This window comes from Triticum urartu, chromosome 4A (assembly GCF_056163025.1).
Source record: "Triticum urartu cultivar PI428250 chromosome 4A, HENAU_Tu73, whole genome shotgun sequence".
Lineage (NCBI taxonomy): Eukaryota > Viridiplantae > Streptophyta > Magnoliopsida > Poales > Poaceae > Triticum > Triticum urartu.
In genome coordinates this window covers 11608300-11631648 of record NC_141876.1, presented here as the reverse complement: position 1 = coordinate 11631648, position 23349 = coordinate 11608300, and the positions used below count along the sequence as shown (strand labels likewise).

The 23349-nt window shown below is 48.8% G+C and overlaps 3 protein-coding genes across 3 annotated transcripts; 2 read left to right on the top strand and 1 right to left on the bottom strand.

Annotated features, from left to right (window-relative positions):
- Positions 1-2461: 2461 nt before the first annotated feature.
- Positions 2462-5468, top strand: LOC147974419 (uncharacterized). Its single transcript, XM_087520038.1, has 3 exons — positions 2462-2832; positions 3415-5054; positions 5236-5468. The coding sequence occupies exons 1-3, from the start codon at positions 2597-2599 to the stop codon at positions 5466-5468; spliced, it is 2109 nt and encodes a 702-aa protein (XP_087376164.1). The 5' UTR covers positions 2462-2596.
- Positions 5469-5712: 244 nt separating this feature from the next.
- LOC147974418 (uncharacterized) lies at positions 5713-7095 on the top strand. Its single transcript, XM_087520037.1, has 2 exons — positions 5713-6610; positions 6694-7095. The coding sequence occupies exons 1-2, from the start codon at positions 5777-5779 to the stop codon at positions 7093-7095; spliced, it is 1236 nt and encodes a 411-aa protein (XP_087376163.1). The 5' UTR covers positions 5713-5776.
- Positions 7096-8311: 1216 nt separating this feature from the next.
- On the bottom strand, positions 8312-22871 carry LOC125553379 (uncharacterized). Its single transcript, XM_087520035.1, has 4 exons — positions 22794-22871; positions 9226-9348; positions 8783-8923; positions 8312-8746 (listed from the first exon to the last, which is right to left on the bottom strand). Exons 1-4 carry the CDS (start codon positions 22869-22871, stop codon positions 8312-8314), a joined length of 777 nt encoding a protein of 258 aa, XP_087376161.1.
- Between the last annotated feature and the right edge of the window lie 478 nt (positions 22872-23349).

Here is a 23349-nt window from a genome sequence, read left to right as displayed (position 1 = left end):
TTCCTCACTCAACTTTACTTTCTATAAACTGTTGAGTTTCAAAGAGTTTCCCATTCCTCATTCCCTGTGATTGTTCCGAAAGACTTTTTAATACTCACACTTCTATTCCGCTGCTTAGATTTTCACTATCCATTTTATTCTTCTATTTACTGAAGTATTTCATGTTCTAGATTTTTTTTATAATCTCCCATTCACCCCATCTGGTCGATACTTTTGATTCTACACATAACATCCTTCAAATGCTTCCATGCTTCAAATTTTGAAACGTCACTTTCAAATGTTTTGGAATATTCTATTCTATTGTGAATGTCCACGTGATATGTGCCAACAAATTCATATCCAAATTCAAAACACATATTGAGAAGACAAAACCAGATGTGAGTGTGTCATTTCTAGCACTATTGGTGTTTATCTTCTTTTAATACTATTCATGCCCGATTTTTTTTCTCAACGCGAATCTATAATTTTGATCTGAATTAACTCACAGACACATATATTGTGAACATTCAGAATCTTATAATGATTTTCTACAAACATTTAAAATGTGACTTTTCAATATCGAAGCATGAGAGCTTGTGCATGGTGGTATCACCCGATATCTACTTCATCCAGGGTTATTGGGCCCCTTTGTTAGTTTTGGTCCAATTTTGACCATGCATTTGATTAGGAAAATATAAAGTATATGCTACAAAAATATATTGTTGGATTTGTCCTTAGTTAAATTCATTGTCAAATTTGACCCGAATTAAATGGTGTCTAATAAACCTGGACATAGGGAGTATCATTGGAGCAACTCTAGCGGAGTCGTCGTATGTGCGGCCCCAAATGAAAAACTATACTAATAATAACTATAGCTACGTCCACACAAACACGACTATGGCCACCGCCGACGTATAATGTGTGGAATGTGGCAAACATATTCTCCTGTTCAGGAACAATTATAGCATATTTTCGGTATACCCAGCATGATGATTTCAATTTCCTCTGCTGTGAAAAAACGAGAGAGGGAAACATGAGTAGTTCAATCCATTGACTTGCCAAGTGTCATTCTCTCGTGGAGAAATAAATAATGGCGCGTGCATTGAAGCTTGTTATAAATTAGCACTTCCTCTGTAAAATGATATAAGAGCAAGTAGTGATCTAAACGCTCTTATATTAGTTTACGAAGGAGTAATGATCTATACGCTCTTATGTTAGTTTACGAAGATAGCGATCTAAATGCTCTTATAGTAGCTTACAGAGGAAGTACTAAAATATACTGGTGGTAGCCTCTAAAAAGATATGCATTGTTGTCCCTGCAGGAGGATAAGCACCATTATTAGCCGCTAAAACCCTATCATCTCCTCCAATCAAAAGGAAACACCCAAGCTTGTGAGATAGCCAAAGCATGGTCCGTGTGGGTAGTTCACCTTCACCTTCACCTTAAGCAAAGCAAGGCGGTGTACCGTGGCCCATGGTCCATGCGTGGGCGTGGCGCGCCCACCCGAGGGCTGAAGGCACGGGCCGGCCGGACCATAGCTTCTTCACCCTGTCTCGGGGACAGGCAGAGCATTCATTTGCCCTCGCCCGGACGTACGCATAGCATAATTAGTACGGGTACAATCCACTGTTGGCTTGGAACTCGGCGCCCCGGCGTCGCCATCCGCCCCGCTCCATGCCCGGCCCCGAACACCCAACACCGCGCGCATCCACCAGCAGCGCCAGGTCGGAGCCTTATCCGCAGCGGCCGGCTCCCCACGTACTCCACCGCGGTCCGTCCGGCGCTCCGGCGCGCAGCGGGCGGGAGCGGGATGGTCCTCGAGCACGGGGGGTCCTGGGGCACACGCGCCGGTGCGGCGCGCGTGGCCTCTCTCTCGCCGTGCTACCTATAGATTCTGCAGCATGCACGGCATCGGCATGGCGTCCTATAACTTATGCTGGGTGCGCCCTGCACGGCATCGGCATGGCACGCTTGGCTCCCGCGCTGTCTCGTTCCCACGGGCAATTTGATTATTTGCCATCCCTTACTTGGTACATTGACTATTTGCCATTTTTTACTTTGTATTTGATCTCATGACACTTTTTACCTGGATGTTTGTTATTTTGCCCTCTGTCATATGGGTCTCACAAAAAAAGACATATTTGCCCTTACATCTCGATTGACCAGAACAGAGGAGCTCGTTCTCATCCTCTCTCGCTCACGAACGCAGCGACAGACGACGGCGGCTACTGGAAGACGGCGACGGCCCTGGGATACTCGACGGCGGCGGCCCTGGTGAGTCCCTCTCTCCCGCTCCCTCCCTCTTTCCCGCTCGAGTGAATTGCAAAAAACCACCACATTTGGGGCATCGATTGCAGAAAACCACGAGGTCGCTAATCATTTGCAAAAAGCACCGCACATTCAGAAAACTTTTTGCAGTGTGCGTTGATCGACCGATTTGCTTCGTTTGAGTGCGTTTCCGACAGATGGGGCCCGGTTTCCCCCTACGTGGCATAACGGACGGCAAACGGCGCTGTCTGGTCGAGACGACTTGGTCGGCTCGCGTCGGACCGGCCGACCGCGCCACCCCCACTCCACTTCTCACTCACTCGCTCCTCTGCTCTCCCTGGGGCTTCAATGGGGAAGGCGAAACCTGGCGGCGGCGACGGCCGCGGCGGCGGCGGCGCTTCCGCTGGTGATGCTGGTAGTGATGGAGATCCACTGGAGCTCTGCGGGAGCTCGAATCCTTCTCAGGCGGTGCCTCCTCCCCAATCCCCGGACCCGCAGTACACGGCGGCTAGGGCATTTGCCAAGGCGGTGAAGGAAAATCCGACGGGCAGCCAGCACTTTGCATCCTCCTTCGGCGGTGTGGTGTAAGCATCCATCCTCTCCCCCTCCTCACTGTTTCCCTGTTTCCCCGATCTGGATTCTAGGGTTAGGGTTCTAGGGTTAGGGTTCTAGGACAAGTACAGAGTTGGGGATTATGTTGTTGGTATTTGGTTTGGATTATTGTGTTACAGTAATGTTAGTGAACTGCAAATTAGCTTGCCTTTAATTATCCAGTCATGCTAACTGAATTTTATCTGTAATGTTTGGGTTCTAGGGTTAGGATTATTGGGTTACAGTAATGGTTTGGAGTGCAAATTAGCTGTAACACTAGTTTTCAACTTACACAGTAATTTATTCTGTCATGCTAACTGAATTTGAACTGGTTAGTAGTTTAACATAATTGCACTGCTCAGTCTTGCTAACTAAGATGTTTTTAACTTAAGTTTAACACTAGTTTAACATAATGGCTCAGTAGTTTCAACTGCAATTGCACACTAGTTTTGAACATAATGGCTCAATAGTCAGTTGTTTTAACTGAATTGTTTAACACTAGGTTTACTGAATTTTATCTGTATTGTTCAACACAAGTTTTATCTGAATGTTAACAACTATGTTAAATGAACTAGGTTGGATGATGAAGAATGGGAAGTGAGATTCCATTTCTTTGATAGAGATAATTTGGAAAGAACCATTTGCTTATCAGACATAACATATTGGAATCTTATTGCACTAATAGAGTTGGAAGGCTTTAGTTCAAGAGATTATATGTATTATGTCAGAGATCCAGGAGTTGGGGTGTCGGGAATGGAAGAATTAACTGATGATGACAAGGTTGAAGAAATGTTGGATGACATATGCAGTAAAGGAAATAATGTGGTTAACATTACAGTTATGAGAAGTGATGCACCCACACCAGCTGACTTGAACATTGGTCATGTTTATGAAGAGCAGGTCCCTTTGTCTGAATTAGGTGTACCACTTGTCTATGAGGTAGATACTTCAGGAGTTCTTTTCCCCAGTCCAGTTAAGCCCCAACCACAGCCTATCCAGGCCATGAACACCCAGGAGAGTTCATGTTTGAAGCTAAAGGGTCCAAGTGAACCAGAGTTTGCATTGGACTATGGTAGTGAGAGGCATGAGTACTTCATGGAGACAGACCAAGATCAAGAGAAGATTGAGAAGATGATGGAGCAAAGGAGGAATGAAGAGATTGAAAAGTTTAGGACCAATAAAAAACAAAAGGAGAAGTACAAGGAAGCAAAGAGAAAACTTCCAGAGCTGCTTGCTGAAGAGTTCACTGACAGTGATAGTGACAATGAGATTTTAGAAGATGAAGACATAATAGCTAGGCTGGAGGCAATGAAGAGGCATGGAGCTGATCCTCTCAATCACTTTGAAGGAGACACTGATGTAGAAGAGCTTTATCAACCAGATGAGGAGGAGTTGGAGGATGAAGCAGGAGAGGAGGAGGTAGGACAGGATGAGCAAGCTGAGGAGGGTAGGAGAGGAGGAAGCACTATAGGAGGAAGTAGTGCAGGAGGAAGCAGCAACACAGGAGGAAGCCAGAGGAAGGGGCCAACAACCAGATCACATGGAAGTCTTGAACAAATCATAGAGCAAGATTGGATACCTTCATCTGATGAAGAGAGCAACCCAGGTGACTTAAGTCAGGATGCTAATGATGGTGCTCGGCTTCCAACATTTAGGCAACCAAATGGTAGGAAGAGCAGGGCCAGAAAGCAGAAGCCTAGGCTTTGGTATGATGAGAAGAGGGAGAACCCACAAGAACAATTTGTGAAGAAACTTTGTTTTCTAGATGTCCAACAATTCAGGAGAGCACTTCTTACATTTCACATCTCACAAAACAGGAACTACTCTTTTCATAGAAACTGCTTAGATAGAGTTATTGCAGTTTGCAGTACAGAAGACTGTCCTTTTGTCATTGCTGCTTCTCAAATAGCACATGAGAAAACTTTTTGTATAAAGAAGATGAGCTTGTACCACAATTGTGCTGCTGTAGGAGAGAGCACCAAAGTGACTGCAAGATGGTTGGCACATGAGTGTGAGGAACAGTTGAGGGCAGACATAAACACACCAGTCCAGACCATAATAGCCAATTTGAAGAATAAACTTGGAATAGAAGTGTCCATTCACATGGCCTACAGAGCAAGGAAAGCAGCTAAGAGTGTTGTCCAAGGATATCAAAGGGCACAATACACAAGGATAAGGGATTACCTCCAAGCTGTGTTGGATACCAATCGAGGAAGTAGATGCATTGTTACAACAAAGCAATTGAAGGCCCATTTTCCATGGCTTGTTCATGTGCCTGAATGCTTGCAAAAAGGGTTTCCTAAATGGTTGCAGACCCTTCATAGGTACCTATATTAATTTGTGTGAACACAATCATTTATGTTGTCCTAGTACTAATGTGAAATTTTCTGCTGTAGGTGTTGATGGCTGCTTCATTAAGTTGACCACAGGGCAGCAAATACTGGCTGCAACTGGTAGAGATGGTAATAACAACATATTTCCCATTGCATTTGCAATTGTTGACAAGGAAGACACTGCCAGCTGGTCATGGTTTCTAACACAACTGAAGTATGCTCTTGGTGGTGAGTCAGGGAAGCATGGCTACTACACTATCATATCTTATAGACAAAAGGTAACTCATACACCATAGTACTTACAAATAGTGCAAATTAGAACATGCTTAGTACTTACAAATAGTGCAAATTAGAACATGCTTAGTACTTACAAATAGTGCAAATTAGAACATGCTTAGTACTTACAAATAGTGCAAATTAGAACATGCTTAGTACTTACAAATAGTGTCTTCTGGCATCATATTCAAACATTAGTTTACTTTCACAGGGTATGCTTAAAGCAATAACCAATGTATTCCCAAATTGCCCTCAAAGATTCTGCCTTAGACATATTTATCAGAACTTCCAAACAGCTGGCTTTAGAGGTGAAGAGTTAAAGAAATACATGGATCAGGCTAGTTATTCATATAATGAGCATGGATATAATCAAGCAATGGATGGTATGAAAAAAGAGTGTCAAGCAGCTTGGAAATGGCTTAGTAAGATACCAAAGCATACATGGGCTAGACATGCCATGGACAGAAATTGTAAAACTGACTTCGTTGTGAACAACATAAGTGAAGTATTCAATAAAATGATACTTGATGTGAGAGGAAAACCAATTAAAACCATGGTTGATGGGATCAGAAAAAAATTGTTAGTTAAGTTCAATGCCAATAGGACCAAGACAGAGACAGCTAAGTGGCAGATATGCCCAACATATGCTGAAAAGCTGGAAGAAGCTAAACATCATTCCAGATTCTGTCAGTCAATCAAGGCTGGACCTGATCTATACCAGGTTGCAAGTGGAGAAAGCACATATGCAGTAAATCTGAAAGATTACACATGTGGGTGTAGAAAATGGGACATGACTGGGGTTCCTTGCAATCATGGTGTTTCTGCAATTAACAAGGCTAAACTACATCTAGAAGATTTTGTTAATGCTTTCTTCAAGAAACCAATGTATCAACAAGCCTACAGTCCAATTGTCTACCCTGTGCCTGGGCCTGATCTATGGCCAAAGACTGGGACCCCTGACATAGAGCCACCTGTTTTCAGAGACAAGCCAAGAAAGAAGCATACAAAGAGGAGAAAGAATCAGTTTGAGAAGCCAGCTCCCAAGGATACTTCTAGGATGGCATCAATCACTTGTAGTAATTGCAATTTTAGTGGGCATAGGTACACTAGCTGCCACAAAAATCTTAAGCCAGCCCTTGCAATGAGAAGGAACCAACATCAGGTTAATTGTCCAAACTTCAAAAAATTCAGTTTATGATTATATTTCCTATACTATGTTCTAATCTTTGTATGTTTACACTGCAGGAAAACGGAAGAGTTGATGCAGCTTCATCAGCCCCAAGGGCAGCTCCATCAGTACCCAGGGCAAGAACTACAGCTCCACCAGCACCTAGGCTAGCTCCATCAGCTCCAGCAGTTCCCAAGGCAAGAACTACAGCTCCACGAGCACCTAGGCCAGCTCCATCAGCTCCTCCTGCAACTAGGAGAGCAACTGCATCTACTGTTGCTGCTTCTAGGCCAAGTTCATCTACTGTTGCAGCTAGAAGGCCAAGTTCATCTACTGATGGTGCTTCTAGGCCAAGTTCTTCTACTGCTGCAAAGAAAACATTCATACCACCTAGAGCTTCAGGTACTGGAAGGCTAAGAAAACCTTCTTACAAGATATCTGAGTGGTTCAATTGTTCCCAGGGCAGCAAGAAGAAGTAATTTCATGATGGTGATGTTGAAAACAATTTCAAGTTTGTGATGTTCAAAACAGCTGTGAGTTTATCATGTTCAAACCAGTTTAATTCAGCCTATTTTGGCTACTTTGTGATGGCACTATGTAAGTTACCTAATTATGGTTGTGATCAAGACTTTTATGCATGAGGATGTCAAGTAGACTGTGATAATGATTATGTTGAATATGATGCTGTCATTTAGACTTTGTTGCATCAAGCTATTTAGGATTTTATATTAATGATGATGATGTTGTTGTCACTTAGGGTGGCTCGGCGTCGACCAATCTTAAATGAACCATTTTTGTCACTTAGGGTGGCTCGGCGTCGACCAACCCCTAAGTGAAGCAAATTTATTACTTAGGGTGGCTCGGTGTCGACCAATCTTAAATGAACCATTTTTGTCACTTAGTGTGGCTAGGCGTCGACCAACCCCTAAGTGAAGCAAATTTGTCACTTAGGGTGGCTCAGCATCGACCAACCCCTAAGTGAAGCAAATTTGTCACCTAGGGTGGCTCGACGTCGACCAACCCCTAAGTGAAGCAAATTTGTCACCTAGGGTGGCTCGGCGTCGACCAACCCCTAAGTGAAGCAAATTTCTCACTTAGGGTATCTCGGCGTCGACCAACCCCTAACTGAAGCAAATTTATCACTTAGGGTGGCTCGGCATCGACCAACCCCTAAGTGAAGCAAATTTGTCACCTAGGGTGGCTCGGCGTCGACCAACCCCTAAGTGAAGCAAATTTGTCACTTAGGGTGGCTCGGCGTCGACCAACCCCTAAGTGAAGCAAATTTGTCACTTAGGGTGTCTCGGCGTCGACCAACCCCTAAGTGAAGCAAATTTATCACTTAGGGTGTCTCGGCGTCGACCAACCTTAATTTAACCATTTTTTTCACTTCGGGTGTCTTGGTGTCGACCAACCACTAAATGAAGGATCCAAACTACAAACAGACCTTTCATCACAAACCAACATAAAAATAACACTACAAACATCTTCATTAAATGATCCAAGCTAAACCCATTACATGCCATGCCATACTTCACAGCTTAGTTCAACAGATTCAAATTTAGCACACATTACAAGCCATAGTTCAATGCTTCATAAGTAAATTAGTTCAACAGATTCAAACTTAACACATTACAAGCCATAGTTCAAAGCTAGTAACTAAAGACAATGACCCACATGGTCATATGACAGCACAATTTATTCTTCACCACAAATACCCTTGATTTCCTTCAGCTTCCTCTTGTTACTTTCACCTGCTTTCTTCAGGTCAGCAACATCACATTGCAAAGTACTCTTCTCAATGCTCAACTTCTCCTTCTCTTTAGTCAACTCAGCAATGTAACAATCCAGCTTCTCCTTCTCTTTCTTCAGGTCAGCAAAGCTAAACTCCAAAGTCCTCTTATCAGAGCTCATCTTTTCCTTCTCTTTCAGATGATTGAACTTCAAATTCCTAATGACATTGGCTTGAGCAACATGAATGCACTTCAACTGATCAACAACTGCCTTCAATTTTTTGATCTCAGCATCCTTTTCCATGCTGCTGTCAGCAACATTCATATCAGTTTCATGTGGCAGATTATCCTGAGAATCCAAGAGGTTGTTCACATCTTCAACAAGGTTCTCATAAGTCTCCTGCAACTCTTTTTTCTGTTGTGCTAGATTGTGCACAGTAAATGAATGCTCAAGGCATGCCATCTTATTGGCCTGGATGCTATCCTCATACATAAGCCACAATTTGTGGAGTGCATTCTGCAGATGATCTGGCCACTCCTCATCTACCCACTGCACTAATCCACAGTTATTAACTCCCTGCAATACAAAATAAAGTAGTTCAAACATGTTGTCACATGTTACATTTTCAGTTAAGTTCAGGTTACAGTTAAGGTGCAGATTCAGTTAGATCAATTCAACTCAAAAAACTAAACAACAATTATTGTGAGCATGTTTCCTAACATGAACAGTTACTATGAACATAAATCAATATCAATGAACCATGAACAGGAACTATGAGCAATGAACAGTAAACCCTAGAACATGAACAGTTAACCCCAGAACAAATGAACTATACTACACAGGAGAGGTTTCACATTGCAACTAATTTACTAACTTACTTCTACGGCACAGGCAATGAACCTCCTCCCAGTGCTTATCCCCTGGAATGCAACACATTTCTTCCCTGGCTTGCCATGCTCGCACATCACCCTCAAATCGTCAGCGAACCAATTGTCGTGGTTCTAAGTCTGACAGTAATGTAGGGGGGTAGGTATGGAGATGCAAGATCTTAGCTATGGAGAAGTCGTAAGCACACGAGGTTTACGAGTTCAGGCCCTTCTCGGAGGAAGTAATAGCCCTACATCTCGGAGCCCGGAGGCGGTCGACTGGATTATGCGTGTATGAATTATAGGGGTGCGAACCCTTTACACTGAGGAGGGGGGGTGGCTTATATAGAGTCCGCCCGACCCCTCTGGCCCTCAGTTGCGCAGGGTTTTAAATACATTAAGGTGAGGCATTACTGGTAACGCCTCTAATAAAGTGCTATGATGACCATAAAAGCTACTTAATTACCGACCGTTAGCGTGCGGAGTGCCTTTAGGTCTCCTGGCCGTCGAGTGATTGGACCTTGGTCGAGTGATTGCTTCTTGGTCGAGTGTCTTCGAGTCTGTCGAGTGAAACACCTCCAAGTCGATTGAAAGGTGATTTCTTCTTGAGATGTCCTTGGTTAGGGCAGCTGGGACAGGTCCATGACCCTACCCTAGGTACATAGCTTCATCATTAGCCCCCGAATGGATCGAGGTTTGAGTGGGGAAGGAGTTGAGCACTTCTCCGACTCATTTTTCATGCTATGAGCATATCTTGTTTCGGATCAATGAACCTGAGTGATGACAGCAACTTCCTTTTCAGTCGCCTTGATCCATTCTTAGTTTTTTGTCGAGTGAGTTTCTTTACTTGAGAGGCTCTGAGTGACGGTGTGGAGGAGATCTTCGGTCTGACAAGTTGTTCTGCTGCCCGCAGATTTCGCGGGATCCGAATTTTGGGAAGCGCGCAGGACGGGGAAGGCCGCAGTAATCTGATGGGATAGGGCGGAGCCGCCTCGATCCCCGCGCCACCTTTTTCACCACGTATCGCCCGGGCCTACCAGTCAGCCACTCGGAAGCGGCCTCATATAAGGCGTTGGACCGGGGTCTCTTGAACAGTGCGTCTCCATTATCTCTTCTCCTCTTCAGCCTCCTTCGTCGCGCTCGCTCTCGCCCCAGCGCCACCGCTCGGTACACGTCTCGCCAGTGACGATGGGGAAGGAGAAGACGGCGGCTCTGGAGCGGGCGAAGAAAGCGACGGAAAGGCGAAGGGAAGGCGACCAGTCGGGGCGGATCTTCCTCGCGGACCGGCCTACCGAAGGGCTGGATCCAGGGCGACTGGATCCGCTCGACGATCACCCAAGAGGATCTCGACGACCTAGCCGAAGGAGGGCTGATCCCCCATGAATCGGCGCGGCTTCCGGGGAAGGAATCCGAGCCGCAACCTCGGGAGGGTGAGCGCGTTCTCCTTGCCACCCACGTCGACCGTGGATTTTCCTTGCCTCCTCACCCTTTCTTTCGGGGATTTCTGAACTTCTTTGGGGCACAACTCCACCACTTCACTCCCAACACAATCGTTTATCTCGCCGCTTTCATTTCTTTGTGCGAGAATTTCCTGGGTTGCCGGCCTCATTGGGGTCTTTTCAAGCACATTTTCACTTGTCGCTCTCAGACGGTGAAAAAGGCCAATCCGAGTGATGAGAGAACTCAAGTGATTCAGATGTGCGGGGGTCTTGGTGTTCAGATGAGAGGGAAAAGTTCCTTTCCGGCCATGATTCTTCCCGACTCGGTTCATGGATGGCAGTCGACCTGGTTTTACTGTAAAGACCAGTCGACGCCAGGGCAGTCGACCAGCCTCCCTCCTTTTACCATGGACCGAGTGAGGAAACCCTCCTCTTTGAAGGTGCTCCCGGAGGAGAAGGCGCGGGTGAGGGTGCTGGTCGAGCGAGTGGTCCAGCTTATCCATGACGGGGTCACCGGTATGGATCTCTTGGAGGTCTTCCTTCAGCGGCGCATCCAGCCTCTTCAAGCTCGAGACCATCCGATGTGGATGTATTCGGGTCTTGATGACTCCATTCGGATTCACCCAGAGGAGGTCGATGACGACACACTAGAGAAGTGGTTGCCGGGCATGACCGGAAACAAGGACAACCCCAGGGGAGCCAGGAGAGTTCCTCCATTCGACCAGTCCCATGTACCAGAGAAGGTCCGATTCCGAGCTTTTGATTGTAATCTGAATTCACTCGCGCAGCCGTCTATACCGCGTCGACTGACTTTATTCTTCCTGCTTTCTTTCAGGCCCTTATCAAAATGTATTCAATGCCCAACGGAGAGCAAGAGCAAGAACTGGAAGGCGAGGCGAGCGGCGGCGACAGTGGCGAATGGACTTCTGACGGTGAAGGGGACGGAGAAAGCGATGACTCAAGTGACGAAGAAGAAGTCGAGTCGCCTCCTCGCAGGGAGAGGCGATCCAAGCTTGACCAAGAACGACCGAGTGCCCGCGAAAAGGCGACTGCTCAGGCTGGTCAGTCTTCAAAGCGTCCTCGGATCTCTTCACCAACCCCGACCGAAAAAGCGCCAAAGCATCCCAAAATTGCAGAGCCGAAGACTCAGAAGGCGTTGCCGAAGATTAAGATTGACATCCCCGTCGCTTCCGCGTGAGTGTCTCCCTTTGTATTCACTCGACGCCCCGCGTTGTTTGTTTTTCTTGTTTTAACTAGACGAACTTTAGAACTGGCAGTGCTGCTACTTCCGGGACCTCAGCTTACAGGGACAAGGATGAGGTAATGGAGGATGTGGTCACTTCCAATCTGGGTATGATTTCTGCCATTCTGTCTTTATTTGGTCGACTCAACTGCAATGTGCACCATTGGGTGATGTGATTTTGGCGATTGAACTTTGCACAGCTCCCAACATTATTGACCACCTCGATGATGATGAAGAGCCCGAGAGACCTTTGACGAGGAAGAATAGGCAAGCTCCTGCAAGCAAGGTGCCACAGTCGACGCCGAGGGCGGAACCAGTCGTTCAGGACACTGGTGACACCAATCGGGGTTCTGTTACCTTCGTCGTGCCACTATGGAGTGCCTTGCCTTCTTCATCGACTGCTCAGGCCCCTGTTGACCCACCTTCAGTTTTTGCGACCCATCATGTCCCAGAGGACGAAGTGAATGCTGCCAAGGAAGCCATACGCCAGGCGGGCATCATGATGGAGAAGATGAAGATGGTGCGGGACGCCAGTCAGGCCGCCTACGACACCAGCTCGGCTGTCCAAAGCAACGTTCAGGTTAGTTGGTCACTGCTTGTTCTGTTAGGATATGCTATCTGAAGACTCTTTCCAAAAATCTTTGCATCTGTACACCCACTGGGTGCGTCGATTGAATTTTTGAACTAGTGGGGGCACGCTGAGTGCACCCACTGGGTGTAGTCCCCGAGACTACGGTGGACTGCTGGCAGTCGACTATAGTCTTTTTATTTTGTCGAGTGTAAACCGAACTGGTAGTTTGTCTCTTCCACTCGGTCTGGTCGAGTGGGATCAGAACCGGTGGGGGCACGCCAAGTGCACCCACTGGGTGTAGTTCTCGAGACCGCGGTCGACTGCTGGCAGTCGACTGTGGTCTGAGTTCTTCTTTCTCTCCCCCTTTTTTTTACTTCCCGCACTCGACTCCGGCGGGCCGGTCGAGTGGGATCAAAGCCGGTGGGGGAACGCAAAGTGCACCCATTGGGTGTAGTCCCCGAGACTATGGTGGACTACGGGCAGTCGACCGTAGTCTTAGTACTTATTGTCTTTGTCGTTTTTTGCTGTAAAATAACTTCTCCTCTTTGATTGCAGAAATCTTGTGATCTTGGAGCTCGCTTTGCTGACTTGGAGAAACAGCAGATCCAACTGAACCTTGACTTGGAGCTGGCCAAGACAGAGTTGCAAAAGGCCAAGGATGGCGCCAATGGTAAGACGAGTTTGTCGACTGGTTTGTCTTAGGCTTGAGTACCCTTCTGCTCTTTCTGAATCATGCATCATTTCTTTGCAGAAAAACTGAGAGAAGCTCTGGCGAAGAAGGATCAGGATTTGGCTGCTGCTCGAAAGGAAGCTGACGACAGGACCGCTCTGGCTGAACAGAAACTGGCTTCGGTCGGCCAGTTGGAAGAAGAGAATACCAAGATAAAATCTACTCTGAACGAAACCAACAAGGAGTGCACGCGCTTGAAGAAGGACAATCTCAACCTGTACGAGAAGATGGAAGGCATCGCTCGCAGGAGGGACGATCTGGAGAGCTATCTGAGGAGCCTTGCCAAGAAGTTATTCATCAAGCTTGAAGGTACACATTTTGTTCCGACTGATTTTTTTGTCGACTCAGCGTACGAAAATTGACTTATCTTTGGATCGTGAATGCAGAGTTTTGCCAGAACTTCGAGGAGGAGACTGGACGGATTGAGCCAGGTTTGGACCCAATCAATTCTCCCGTGAAAGATGAAACTGCCATGAATCTGCTCCGACTGGAATCCCGCATCGACGGTGTTGTGGACTACTTGGCTCGACTGAAGGTCGCCACATCACGGATCGACCCGGCACTTTGGCCAGAGGCCACGCTCCAGAATGATCTTGAGTCTCTGATGACTCGACTAAACGAGATCCCTGACCGAGTGCAGGAGTGGAAGAAATCTTCTGCCCGGTGTGGTGCTGATGTGGCTCTGTCTTTGGTTCGTGTACATTGCAAGGAGGTGCGACAAGATAAGCTGGCAGCAATCAAGGTCGTCAACACCCAGAATCATGACTTCCGATCTTTTATGGAGACTTTCATCGCTACAGCCACTCGGAGCGCCGACGGCGTCGACCTAGACGAGTTCGTCGAGCCTGCCCGTCCTCCTCCCGCGGAGTGAACAAACTTTTATGCCTCACCTTAAATTTGCCTCAGAATGTCGAGTGGTTTTTGTAACCGTTAAACTCTTTCGGGCTGAATGCCCGAGCACTTCGATCTGTGGTCCGGAACCTTTAGTATTTATCTGAACTTGGTTTATCATTGAATATCTTCATGAATCCTTCGTCGAGTGGAAATCGTTCTTCACTCGAGACAACTTTTGTATTTGTGGCGCAGCCCCGAAGGAGAAGGTAGCAGTCGACCTGCACCTCGTCGTCCTTGCGGGTCGGCGATGGAGCGCACGTTGTATTTGTGGCGAAGCTCCCAAGGAGAAGGCGGTAGTCGACCTGCACCTCGTCGTCCTTGCGGAGTGGGATGGAGCGCACGTTGTATTTGTGGCGAAGCTCCCAAGGAGAAGGTGGCAGTCGACCTGCACCTCGTCGTCCTTGCGGGTCGGCGATGGAGCGTACGTCGTATTTGCGGCGAAGCTCCCAAGGAGAAGGCGGCAGTCGACCCGCACCCCGTCGTCCTTGTGGGTCGGCGATGGAGCGCACGTTGTATTTGTGGCGAAGCTTCCAAAGAGAAGGTGGCAGTCGACCTGCACCTCATCGTCCTTGCGGGTCGGCGATGGAGCGCACGTTGTATTTGTGGCGAAGCTCCCAAAGAGAAGGTGGCAGTCGACCTGCACCTCGTCGTCCTTGAGGGTTGAGATGTGTTTCGTACTTAGGCGAGTACTGGACTGCAGCTAAGCCCCCGAGTGGGAGGATCGCTCACCACTCGGTAGGATTTTTCAAACTTAGGCAAGTACTGGACTGCAGCTAAGCCCCCGAGTGGGAGGGTCGCTCACCACTCGGTAGGATTTTTCAAACTTAGGCGAGTACTGGACTGCAGCTAAGCCCCCGAGTGGGAGGGTCGCTCACCACTCAGTAGGATTTTTCAAACTCAGGCGAGTACCGGACTACAGCTAAGCCCCCGAGTGGGAGGGTCGCTCACCACTCGGTAGGATTTTTCAAACTTAGGCGAGTACTGGACTGCAGCTAAGCCCCCGAGTGGGAGGGTCGCTCACCACTCGGTAGGATTTTTCAAACTTAGGCGAGTATTGGACTGCAGCTAAGCCCCTGAGTGGGAGGGTCGCTCACCACTCGGTAGGATTTTTCAAACTCAGGCGAGTACCGGACTGCAGCTAAGCCCCCGAGTGGGAGGGTCGCTCACCACTCGGTAGGATTTTCAAATACTTAGGCGAGTACTGGACTGCAGCTAAGCCCCCGAGTGGGAGGCTGGCTCACCACTCGGTAGGATTTTCAAATACTTAGGCGAGTACTGGAATACAGCTAAGCCCCCGAGTGGGAGGCTGGCTCACCACTCGGTAGGATTTTCAAATACTTAGGCGAGTACTGGACTGCAGCTAAGCCCCCGAGTGGGAGGCTGGCTCACCACTCGGTAGGATTTTCAAATACTTAGGCGAGTACTGGACTACAGCTAAGCCCCCGAGTGGGAGGCTGGCTCACCACTCGGTAGGATTTTCAAAAACTTAGGCGAGTACTGGACTGCAGCTAAGCCCCCAAGTGGGAGGCTGGCTCACCACTCGGTAGGATTTTCAAATACTTAGGCGAAACGGGTTCGCAGCTAAGCCCCCGAGTGGGAGGCTGGCTCACCACTCGGTAGGAAATTATTTTTACAAACTTAGGCGAAACGAATTCGCAGCTAAGCCACCCACTGGGGGATTTCTCACGTAAACAAAAACAATAACAATCACTGGGAAAATTATAACGCTCTTGTCTTTGGTAAATAAACTACAGGAGTTTTTCTTATTACATCTCATCCGAGTGAGAATTCAAGTATAAAAGGGGCGGAGGAGCTCCGCATTCCAGGCTCGTGGCTCATCAATCTGGCGATCGACATTATAGAGGTGGTACGCTCCATTGTGGAGGACTCTGGTGACTATGAAGGGGCCTTCCCAGGTAGGAGCGAGTTTGTGTGGTTTCTGCTGATCCGCTCGGAGGACTAAGTCTCCTTCTTGGAAGGCTCGACTCTTCACATTTCTGGCATGGAATCGACGCAAGTCTTGCTGATAGATGGTCGATCGGATCATGGCCATTTCTCTTTCTTCTTCCAGGAGGTCGACTGCGTCCTGCCGGGCTTGTTCTGCTTCATCTTCAGAGTAGAGCTCGACTCGGGGGGCGTTGTGAAGCAGGTCACTCGGGAAGACTGCTTCGGCTCCGTAGACCAGAAAGAATGGGGTTCTTCCGATCGATCGGTTTGGGGTTGTCCTCAATCCCCAAAGGACTGATGGAAGCTCGTCGACCCATGCACCTGCTGCGTGCTTGAGATCGCGCATCAATCGAGGTTTTAGTCCTTTGAGAATTAGGCCGTTTGCCCTTTCCGCTTGTCCATTCGACTGGGGGTGAGCGACCGAAGTGTAGTCGACTCGTGTGCCCTGAGAGGCGCAAAAGGCCCTGAATTTGTCGGAATCGAAGTTCGACCCATTATCAGTGATGATGCTGTGCGGAACTCCATATCTGAATATCAACTCTCTGATGAAACTGATAGCAGTGCAAGCATCAAGATTCTTGATAGGCTTAGCTTCAATCCATTTGGTGAACTTGTCGACTGCTACTAGCACATGAGTGAAGCCGCTCCTGCCCGTTCTCAGTGGTCCAACCATGTCCAGCCCCCAAACAGCGAAGGGCCAGACGAGTGGAATGGTTTTCAGGGTTGACGCGGGCTTGTGAGACATATTGGAGTAATACTGACATCCTTCACATTTGTCGACTATCTCTTTTGCCATTTCATTGGCCCTTGGCCAGTAGAATCCCGCTCGGTATGCTTTAGCCACAATGGTCCAAGAGGACGCATGATGACCACAGGTCCCCGAGTGGATATCATCAAGGATCATCTGACCTTCTTCTGGTGCTATACACTTCTGACTTACTCCAGTCGCGCTTTCTCTATACAACTGTCCCTTTATGACTGTAAAGGCCTTGGATCGACGGACGATCTGTCGAGCCTCTTCTTCGTCTTCTGGGAGTTCTTTCCTTAGGATGTATGCGATGTACGGTATTGTCCAGTCGGGAGTGATGACCAAGACTTCCATGATCAGGTCGACCACAGCTGGAACTTCAACTTCAGTCGGATCCGTGGCACTTTTTGGCTGTGGGGCCTCTTCAGTGAAGGGATCCTCCTGAACTGATGGTGTGTGGATGTGCTCCAAAAACACATTGCTGGGAATGGCTTCTCTTTTGGAACCTATTTTTGCCAAATCATCAGCTGCTTGATTTTTCAGTCGGGGTATGTGATGAAGCTCTAACCCCTCGAATTTCTTCTCCAGCTTTCTCACTGCATTGCAATAACCAGTCATGGCTGGACTTCTGACTTCCCACTCCTTCATCACCTTATTAACCACCAAATCTGAGTTGCCATAGACCATGAGGCGACGGACGCCGAGTGAAATGGCCATGCGCAACCCATATAAAAGTGATTCATATTCTGCCTCGTTATTGGAGGAATCAAAGTGGATTTGAAGAACATATCTGAGCTTATCCCCTCGGGGGGAGACCAACACCACCCGGCACCAGAACCATTCAGCATTTTGGAACCATCGAAGAACATGGTCCAATGCTCCGAGTGAACCTGAGTCGGCAGTTGCTGTTCAATCCACTCGGCGACGAAATCAGCTATTGCCTGGGACTTGATAGCTTTCTTTGCCTCAAACTTGATATCTAGAGGAAGGAGTTCAATCGCCCATTTTGCCACTCGACCAGTTGCATCTCTGTTATGCAAGATCTCTGACAATGGAGCGTCGCTGACGACTGTAATGGAATGATCAGAGAAGTAGTGAGCAACTTTCTTTGTGGTCATATAAATCCCATATACAAGCTTCTGATAGTGAGGATATCTTTGCTTTGATGGGGTCAAAACTTCAGAAATATAATACACTGGGCATTGAACTTTGAAGGCTTTTCCTTCTTCTTCCCGCTCGACCGTCAGTACCGTACTGACGACTTGTCCCGTGGCTGCGATGTAAAGCAGCAAAGGCTCTTTGCTGATTGGGGCAGCAAGCACCGGATGGGTGGAGAATAGAGCTTTGAGCTCTGCAAACGCTGCATCAGCTTCAGGAGTCCACTCGAACTTGTCTGACTTCTTCATCAATCGGTAAAGAGGCAATGCCTTTTCACCGAGACGAGAGATGAATCGACTTAAAGCGGCCAAGCAACCAGTAAGCTTTTGGACGTCGTGCACTCGCACAGGACTTTTCATTTGGAGTATAGTACCGACTTTCTCCGGATTTGTGTCGATTCCCCGTTCGGAAACGAGGAACCCGAGTAACTTTCCGCCAGGAACTCTGAATGTGCACTTTGATGGATTAAGCTTGATGTCATACCTCCTGAGGTTGGCAAAGGTTTCAGCAAGGTCAGTCAGCAGGTCAGAACCCTTCTGTGACTTGACCACAGTATCATCCATGTATGCTTCCACATTCCGACTGATTTGAGTGAGCAAACACTTCTAAATCATCCTCATGAATGTGGCTCCGGCATTCTTGAGGCCGAATGGCATGGTAACATAACAGAAGCACCCGAATGGAGTGATGAAAGCTGTTTTGACCTCGTCAGGTCCATATAGACGGATCTGATGGTACCCGGAATAGGCGTCTAAAAAAGACAGTCGCTCACATCCCGTAGTCGAATCGACTATCTGGTCGATGCGGGGGAGAGGAAAATGATCTTTCGGGCAGGCCCGATTGATATGTTTAAAGTCAATGCACATGCGAAGTGACTTGTCCTTCTTGGGGACCATGACAATGTTGGCGAGCCACTCGGAGTGGTAGATCTCTCGGATGAACTCCGCTACTAACAGCCGAGCCACCTCCTCGCCAATAGCCTTTCTCTTCTGGACGGCGGACCGTCGGAGATGTTCTTTGACATGTTTTATTTTTGAGTCGACTCGTAGGCGATGCTCAGCCAGCTCCCTGGGAACACCTGGCATGTCAGAAGGCTTCCATGCGAAAATGTCCCAGTTCTCACGGAGGAACTGGATGAGCGCTTCTTCCTATTTGGAGTCGAGTGTTGTTGAGATATGAGTTGGAGCAGCGCTGGGATCAGTCGGGTGGATGTGAGCTGTCTTCGTTTCACCAGACGACTGAAAAGCTGATTCTGTAGCGGGCTTCTTGGCTCGCAACAAATCACTTGGGTCTGCAGTCTTCTGGTATTCCTGCAGCTCCACCACTGCCATCTGAGCATCAACGATCTTTGAGCCTTTCTGAAAACACTCTTCTACTTTCTTCCGATTGCCCGTAACAGTGATCACACCTTTGGGACCAGGCATCTTCAATTTGAGATACACATAACATGGTAGGGCCATGAAGCGTGCATAAGCCGACCTGCCCAAAATAGCGTGATAGGCACTCTGGAAGTCTACAACTTCGAACATCAACTTTTCTTTGCGGTAATTCTTGGAATCACCGAAAACAACATCAAGAGCAATCTGGCCGAGTGATTCAGCCTTCTTCCCAGGAATGACTCCATGGAAACTCATGTTGCTGGTACTGAGTCTGGACATCGGAATGCCCATCCCTTTCAGCATCTCAGCATATAGTATGTTGAAACCACTACCACCATCCATCAAGACTTTGGTCAGTCGAGTGCCTTCAACAACTGGGTCGAGCACCAAAGCTTGTCTCCCAGGGGTGGCAATGTGCGTTGGGTGATCGGACCGGTCGAATGTGATGGCAGTCTGAGACCACTTCAGATAACTGGGTGTCGCCGGAGCAACCATATTCACCTCTCGGTTGATAACTTTCAGTCAACTTTTGCTTTCAACATCGGCAAAAATCATCAGGGTGGAATTGACCTGGGGTATCCATCGTCACTATCTTCCTTGTCCTCAACTTTGTCCGACTCCTTTTCCTTATCTTTGGGTTGCTTGCCCTGGAACTGCTGGATCAAGAGTCGGCACTGTCGAGTGGTATGTTTCAGGTAAATGAAATTACCCTCTTCATCTTTCTTGGTGTGGATGTGACATGGAAAATCCAACACATCATTTCCGTCCTGGTCTTTAACTTTCTTGGGGTTCCAAGGTCCTTTGGGTTTCCCCTTAAACTTTCCTTAAGTTACAGCCAAGGCTTCCCCAGGAGCAGCTGGCTCAGCTTTCCGCTTCTATTTCCGATTGGAATTTCCTCCGGTTTCTTGAGCGACTGACTTAAGCTTGCCACTCCTAGGTTGATCCTCATCTTCACCATTAGCGTACTTGGTGGCAATCTCCATCATCCGATTCAGAGACATATCTCCGGTTCGACCGAATTTCAGATTCAGTTCTCTGTACTTGATGCCTTCTTTGAAGGCGCATACTGCTTGGTGGTCGGGCACATTCTCTACCGTGTGATGTAACGTGATCCATCTCTGGATGTAATCCCTCAAAGTTTCATTCGGCTTCTGCACGCAAGACCGCAGTTCCGTCAGCCCTGTCGGTCGCTTGCATGTTCCTTCAAATGTGGTGACAAACACTCGGGCGAGATCTTCCCAAGTGTAAATGCTGCTGGGTGCTAACTGATTCAGCCACGCTCTGGCCGAGCCCTCCAACATGAGAGGTAGGTGCTTCATGGCCACTTCATCATTGTCGCCGCCAATCTGGACGGCCACTCGGTAGTCTTCAAGACAAGTATCGGGCTTGGACTCACCAGTGAACTTACTGACTCTAGTTGCCAACCTGAAGTTGGAAGGAATCACAGCGGCCCTGATGGCTCTACTAAAGCACTCTGGCCCCGAAACATGTACTCTGCTACTGGTAGGTGCATCTCTGCCGTGACCTTCTCGGTGAGCTCTATTCCTGTCGACCAAACCTTGAACGAGAATGGATCTCGCATCAAAGCCTGGTTCCCTGGGGTCGACTGGAATCCTTCGCCCAACACTATGAGGGCGCCTGTCATCTTGCTGTCGAGGCGCATACGACCCGCTCCTCGGGGGAGGGGTGGGCACTCGACGTCGATCATCACGATCGAATCGATGATCGTACTGCTCACGGTTCTCGTACTGATTACGCCGGTCCCCACGTCCCTCACGCCTCAGGGGCGATCTTGGGCTATGAGCCGACTAGACTGTGTCTGCAGCAACGGATCTGCTATGAATCCTGTTCCACGACTGAGAAACAACGGAATTCTGGTCTCCTGCTGCCCGAAGTAACGCTCTGATCTGCAGCAAGCCTCTGCCAGCCTCTGACTGGGCAGGCTAAATCGACTCTGCTATACAGGCTGCAGCTGCTAAATTCTGAATCGGAGTTTGATATACTTGCGGGGGCGGAAAGAGCTGACGTCGACTGGATTCTGGAACCTGTTGTCGCGCACGCTCGTCGAGTGCTCGCTGGAGGTTCTCCAGTCGAGCGCGCTCGGCCAAGTTTGCCAAGCGCGCGTCCTCCAAGGCACGAGCCTCGGGGGTTTCTCCAACGATAGGAGTGTGCAGTGCATCCATGTTCCGCCGACGAAGTTCTTCTCTCTGCAGCGACGTGAGAGGCTCGGGGAGATATTCCTCATGGGGACGCGACGGGTCGCCTCCACCTGCGCCTCCGTCGGTGCGGGGAAAACCAGGAGGACTGGGTGGTCCATCGACCATCAGAACCTCCGCCGCCGGATCACTGCTGTCGCACTCGGATGCGGTCTCTGCGGAGCTAATCGACAGGTCGAACAGGCCGTAGAGGGATTCGTCGGGCTCGATCGCCGCGATTGAGGGGTGGCCGACTGGTGTGCCACCGCGTGTCTCACCCACCGTTGAAGTCTTGACCGACCGGAGTGCTTGCGCCAGCGGAAATAGGGAGGGAGAACAGCACAGGAGCCGACCGATAGTGGGTCGACGGTTGCCGCAAGAGGACACCGCGGACGCACGCGCGAAAGTGCGTCGCCCCGCGGATAGGGAGTGCGTCCACGTCGAGCGGAGCCTCCTGAAGCCAAGCGGAGTCGTCGGCGATGAACGTGAGTGCGCCGAGACGGATCTCGCGGCCCTCCACCAAAACTCCGCCAGAAACCATGATGATTTGGATCGGAAAAGATCGCAACTCCTCCAACAAATCGCTAAAACACCTGCCCCACGGTGGGCGCCAACTATCGTGGTTCTAAGTCTGACAATAATGTAGGGGGTAGGTATGGAGAGGCAAGATCTTAGCTATGGAGAAGTCGTAAGCACATGAGGTTTAGGAGTTCAGGCCCTTCTCGGAGGAAGTAATAGCCCTATGTCTCAGAGCCCGGAGGCGGTCGACTGGATTATGCGTGTATGAATTACAGGGGTGCGAACCCTTTACACTGAGGAGGGGGGTGGCTTATATAGAGTCCGCTCGACCCCTCTGGCCCTCAGTTGCGCAGGGTTTTAAATACATTAAGGTGAGGCATTACTGGTAACGCCTCTAATAAAGTGCTATGATGACCATAAAAGCTACTTAATTACCGACTGTTAGCGTGGGGAGTGCCTTTAGGTCTCCTGGCCGTCGAGTGATTGCTTCTTGGTCGAGTGTCTTTGAGTCTGTCGAGTGAAACACCTCCAAGTCGATTGAAAGGTGATTTCTTCTTGAGATGTCCTTGGGTTGGGCAGCTGGGACAGGTCCATGACCCTACCCTAGGTACATAGCTTCATCACCAGTGAACAACGGGTCATCCATTGTTGGTGGGATCTGGGCAACACAAATGTACTGGTTCAAATTGAGCTGAAACCCTAAATCCAAAATGCCCAAATCCAAACCCTAAATGCAGTCCCGGTGGAACCAACTGACCTTAATAGGGAAGTCGTAGGAAGAAATGATCTGCACCTCGGAGTCCTCACTGCTCGAGCCGTCGCTCCAAGACACCATGGCGGACGGCGGCGAGCAGAGACGAGAGGAGGCAGAGCAAGGTTGAGAGCGGGAGGGAGAGCAGAGGAGCGAGTGAGTGAGAAGTGGACTAGGGGCGGCGCGGTCGGCCGATCCGACGCGAGCCGACCAAGTCGTCTCGACCAGACGGTGTCGTTTGCCGTCCGTTATGCCACGTAGGGTGAAACCGGGGCCCATCTGTCGGAAACACACTCAAACGAAGCAAATCGGTCGATCAATGCACACAGCAAAAAGTTTACTGAATGTGCGGTGTTTTTTGCAAATGATTAGCGACCTCGTGGTTTTTTGTAATTGATGCCCCAAATGTGGTGGTTTTTTGCAATTCACTCTTCCCGCTCCCTCCCTCTCTCGCGCTCATCTCCCCGGCGGAGCCCCTAGGGTTAGGGCAGGCGGCGCGGCGGTGAGGCGGCCGGCCCTAGGGTTAGGGCAGGCGGCGCGGCGGCGAGGCGGCTTCTGGCTT

Coding starts and splice junctions, on each gene's coding strand:
- LOC147974419 (XM_087520038.1), top strand. CDS start 2,597: ATGGGGAAGGCGAAACCTGGCGGCGGCGACGGCCGCGGCGGCGGCGGC. Junction 2,833..3,414: donor TCCTCCTTCGGCGGTGTGGT/GTAAGCATCCAT, acceptor TAAATGAACTAG/GTTGGATGATGAAGAATGGG. Junction 5,055..5,235: donor GTTGGATACCAATCGAGGAA/GTAGATGCATTG, acceptor TTTCTGCTGTAG/GTGTTGATGGCTGCTTCATT.
- LOC147974418 (XM_087520037.1), top strand. CDS start 5,777: ATGGATCAGGCTAGTTATTCATATAATGAGCATGGATATAATCAAGCA. Junction 6,611..6,693: donor TGAGAAGGAACCAACATCAG/GTTAATTGTCCA, acceptor TTTACACTGCAG/GAAAACGGAAGAGTTGATGC.
- LOC125553379 (XM_087520035.1), bottom strand. CDS start 22,871: ATGGTGTCTTGGAGCGACGGCTCGAGCAGTGAGGACTCCGAGGTGCAG. Junction 9,349..22,793: donor CCTACGACTTCCCTATTAAG/GTCAGTTGGTTC, acceptor TGTCAGACTTAG/AACCACGACAATTGGTTCGC. Junction 8,924..9,225: donor TCATTGCCTGTGCCGTAGAA/GTAAGTTAGTAA, acceptor TTTGTATTGCAG/GGAGTTAATAACTGTGGATT.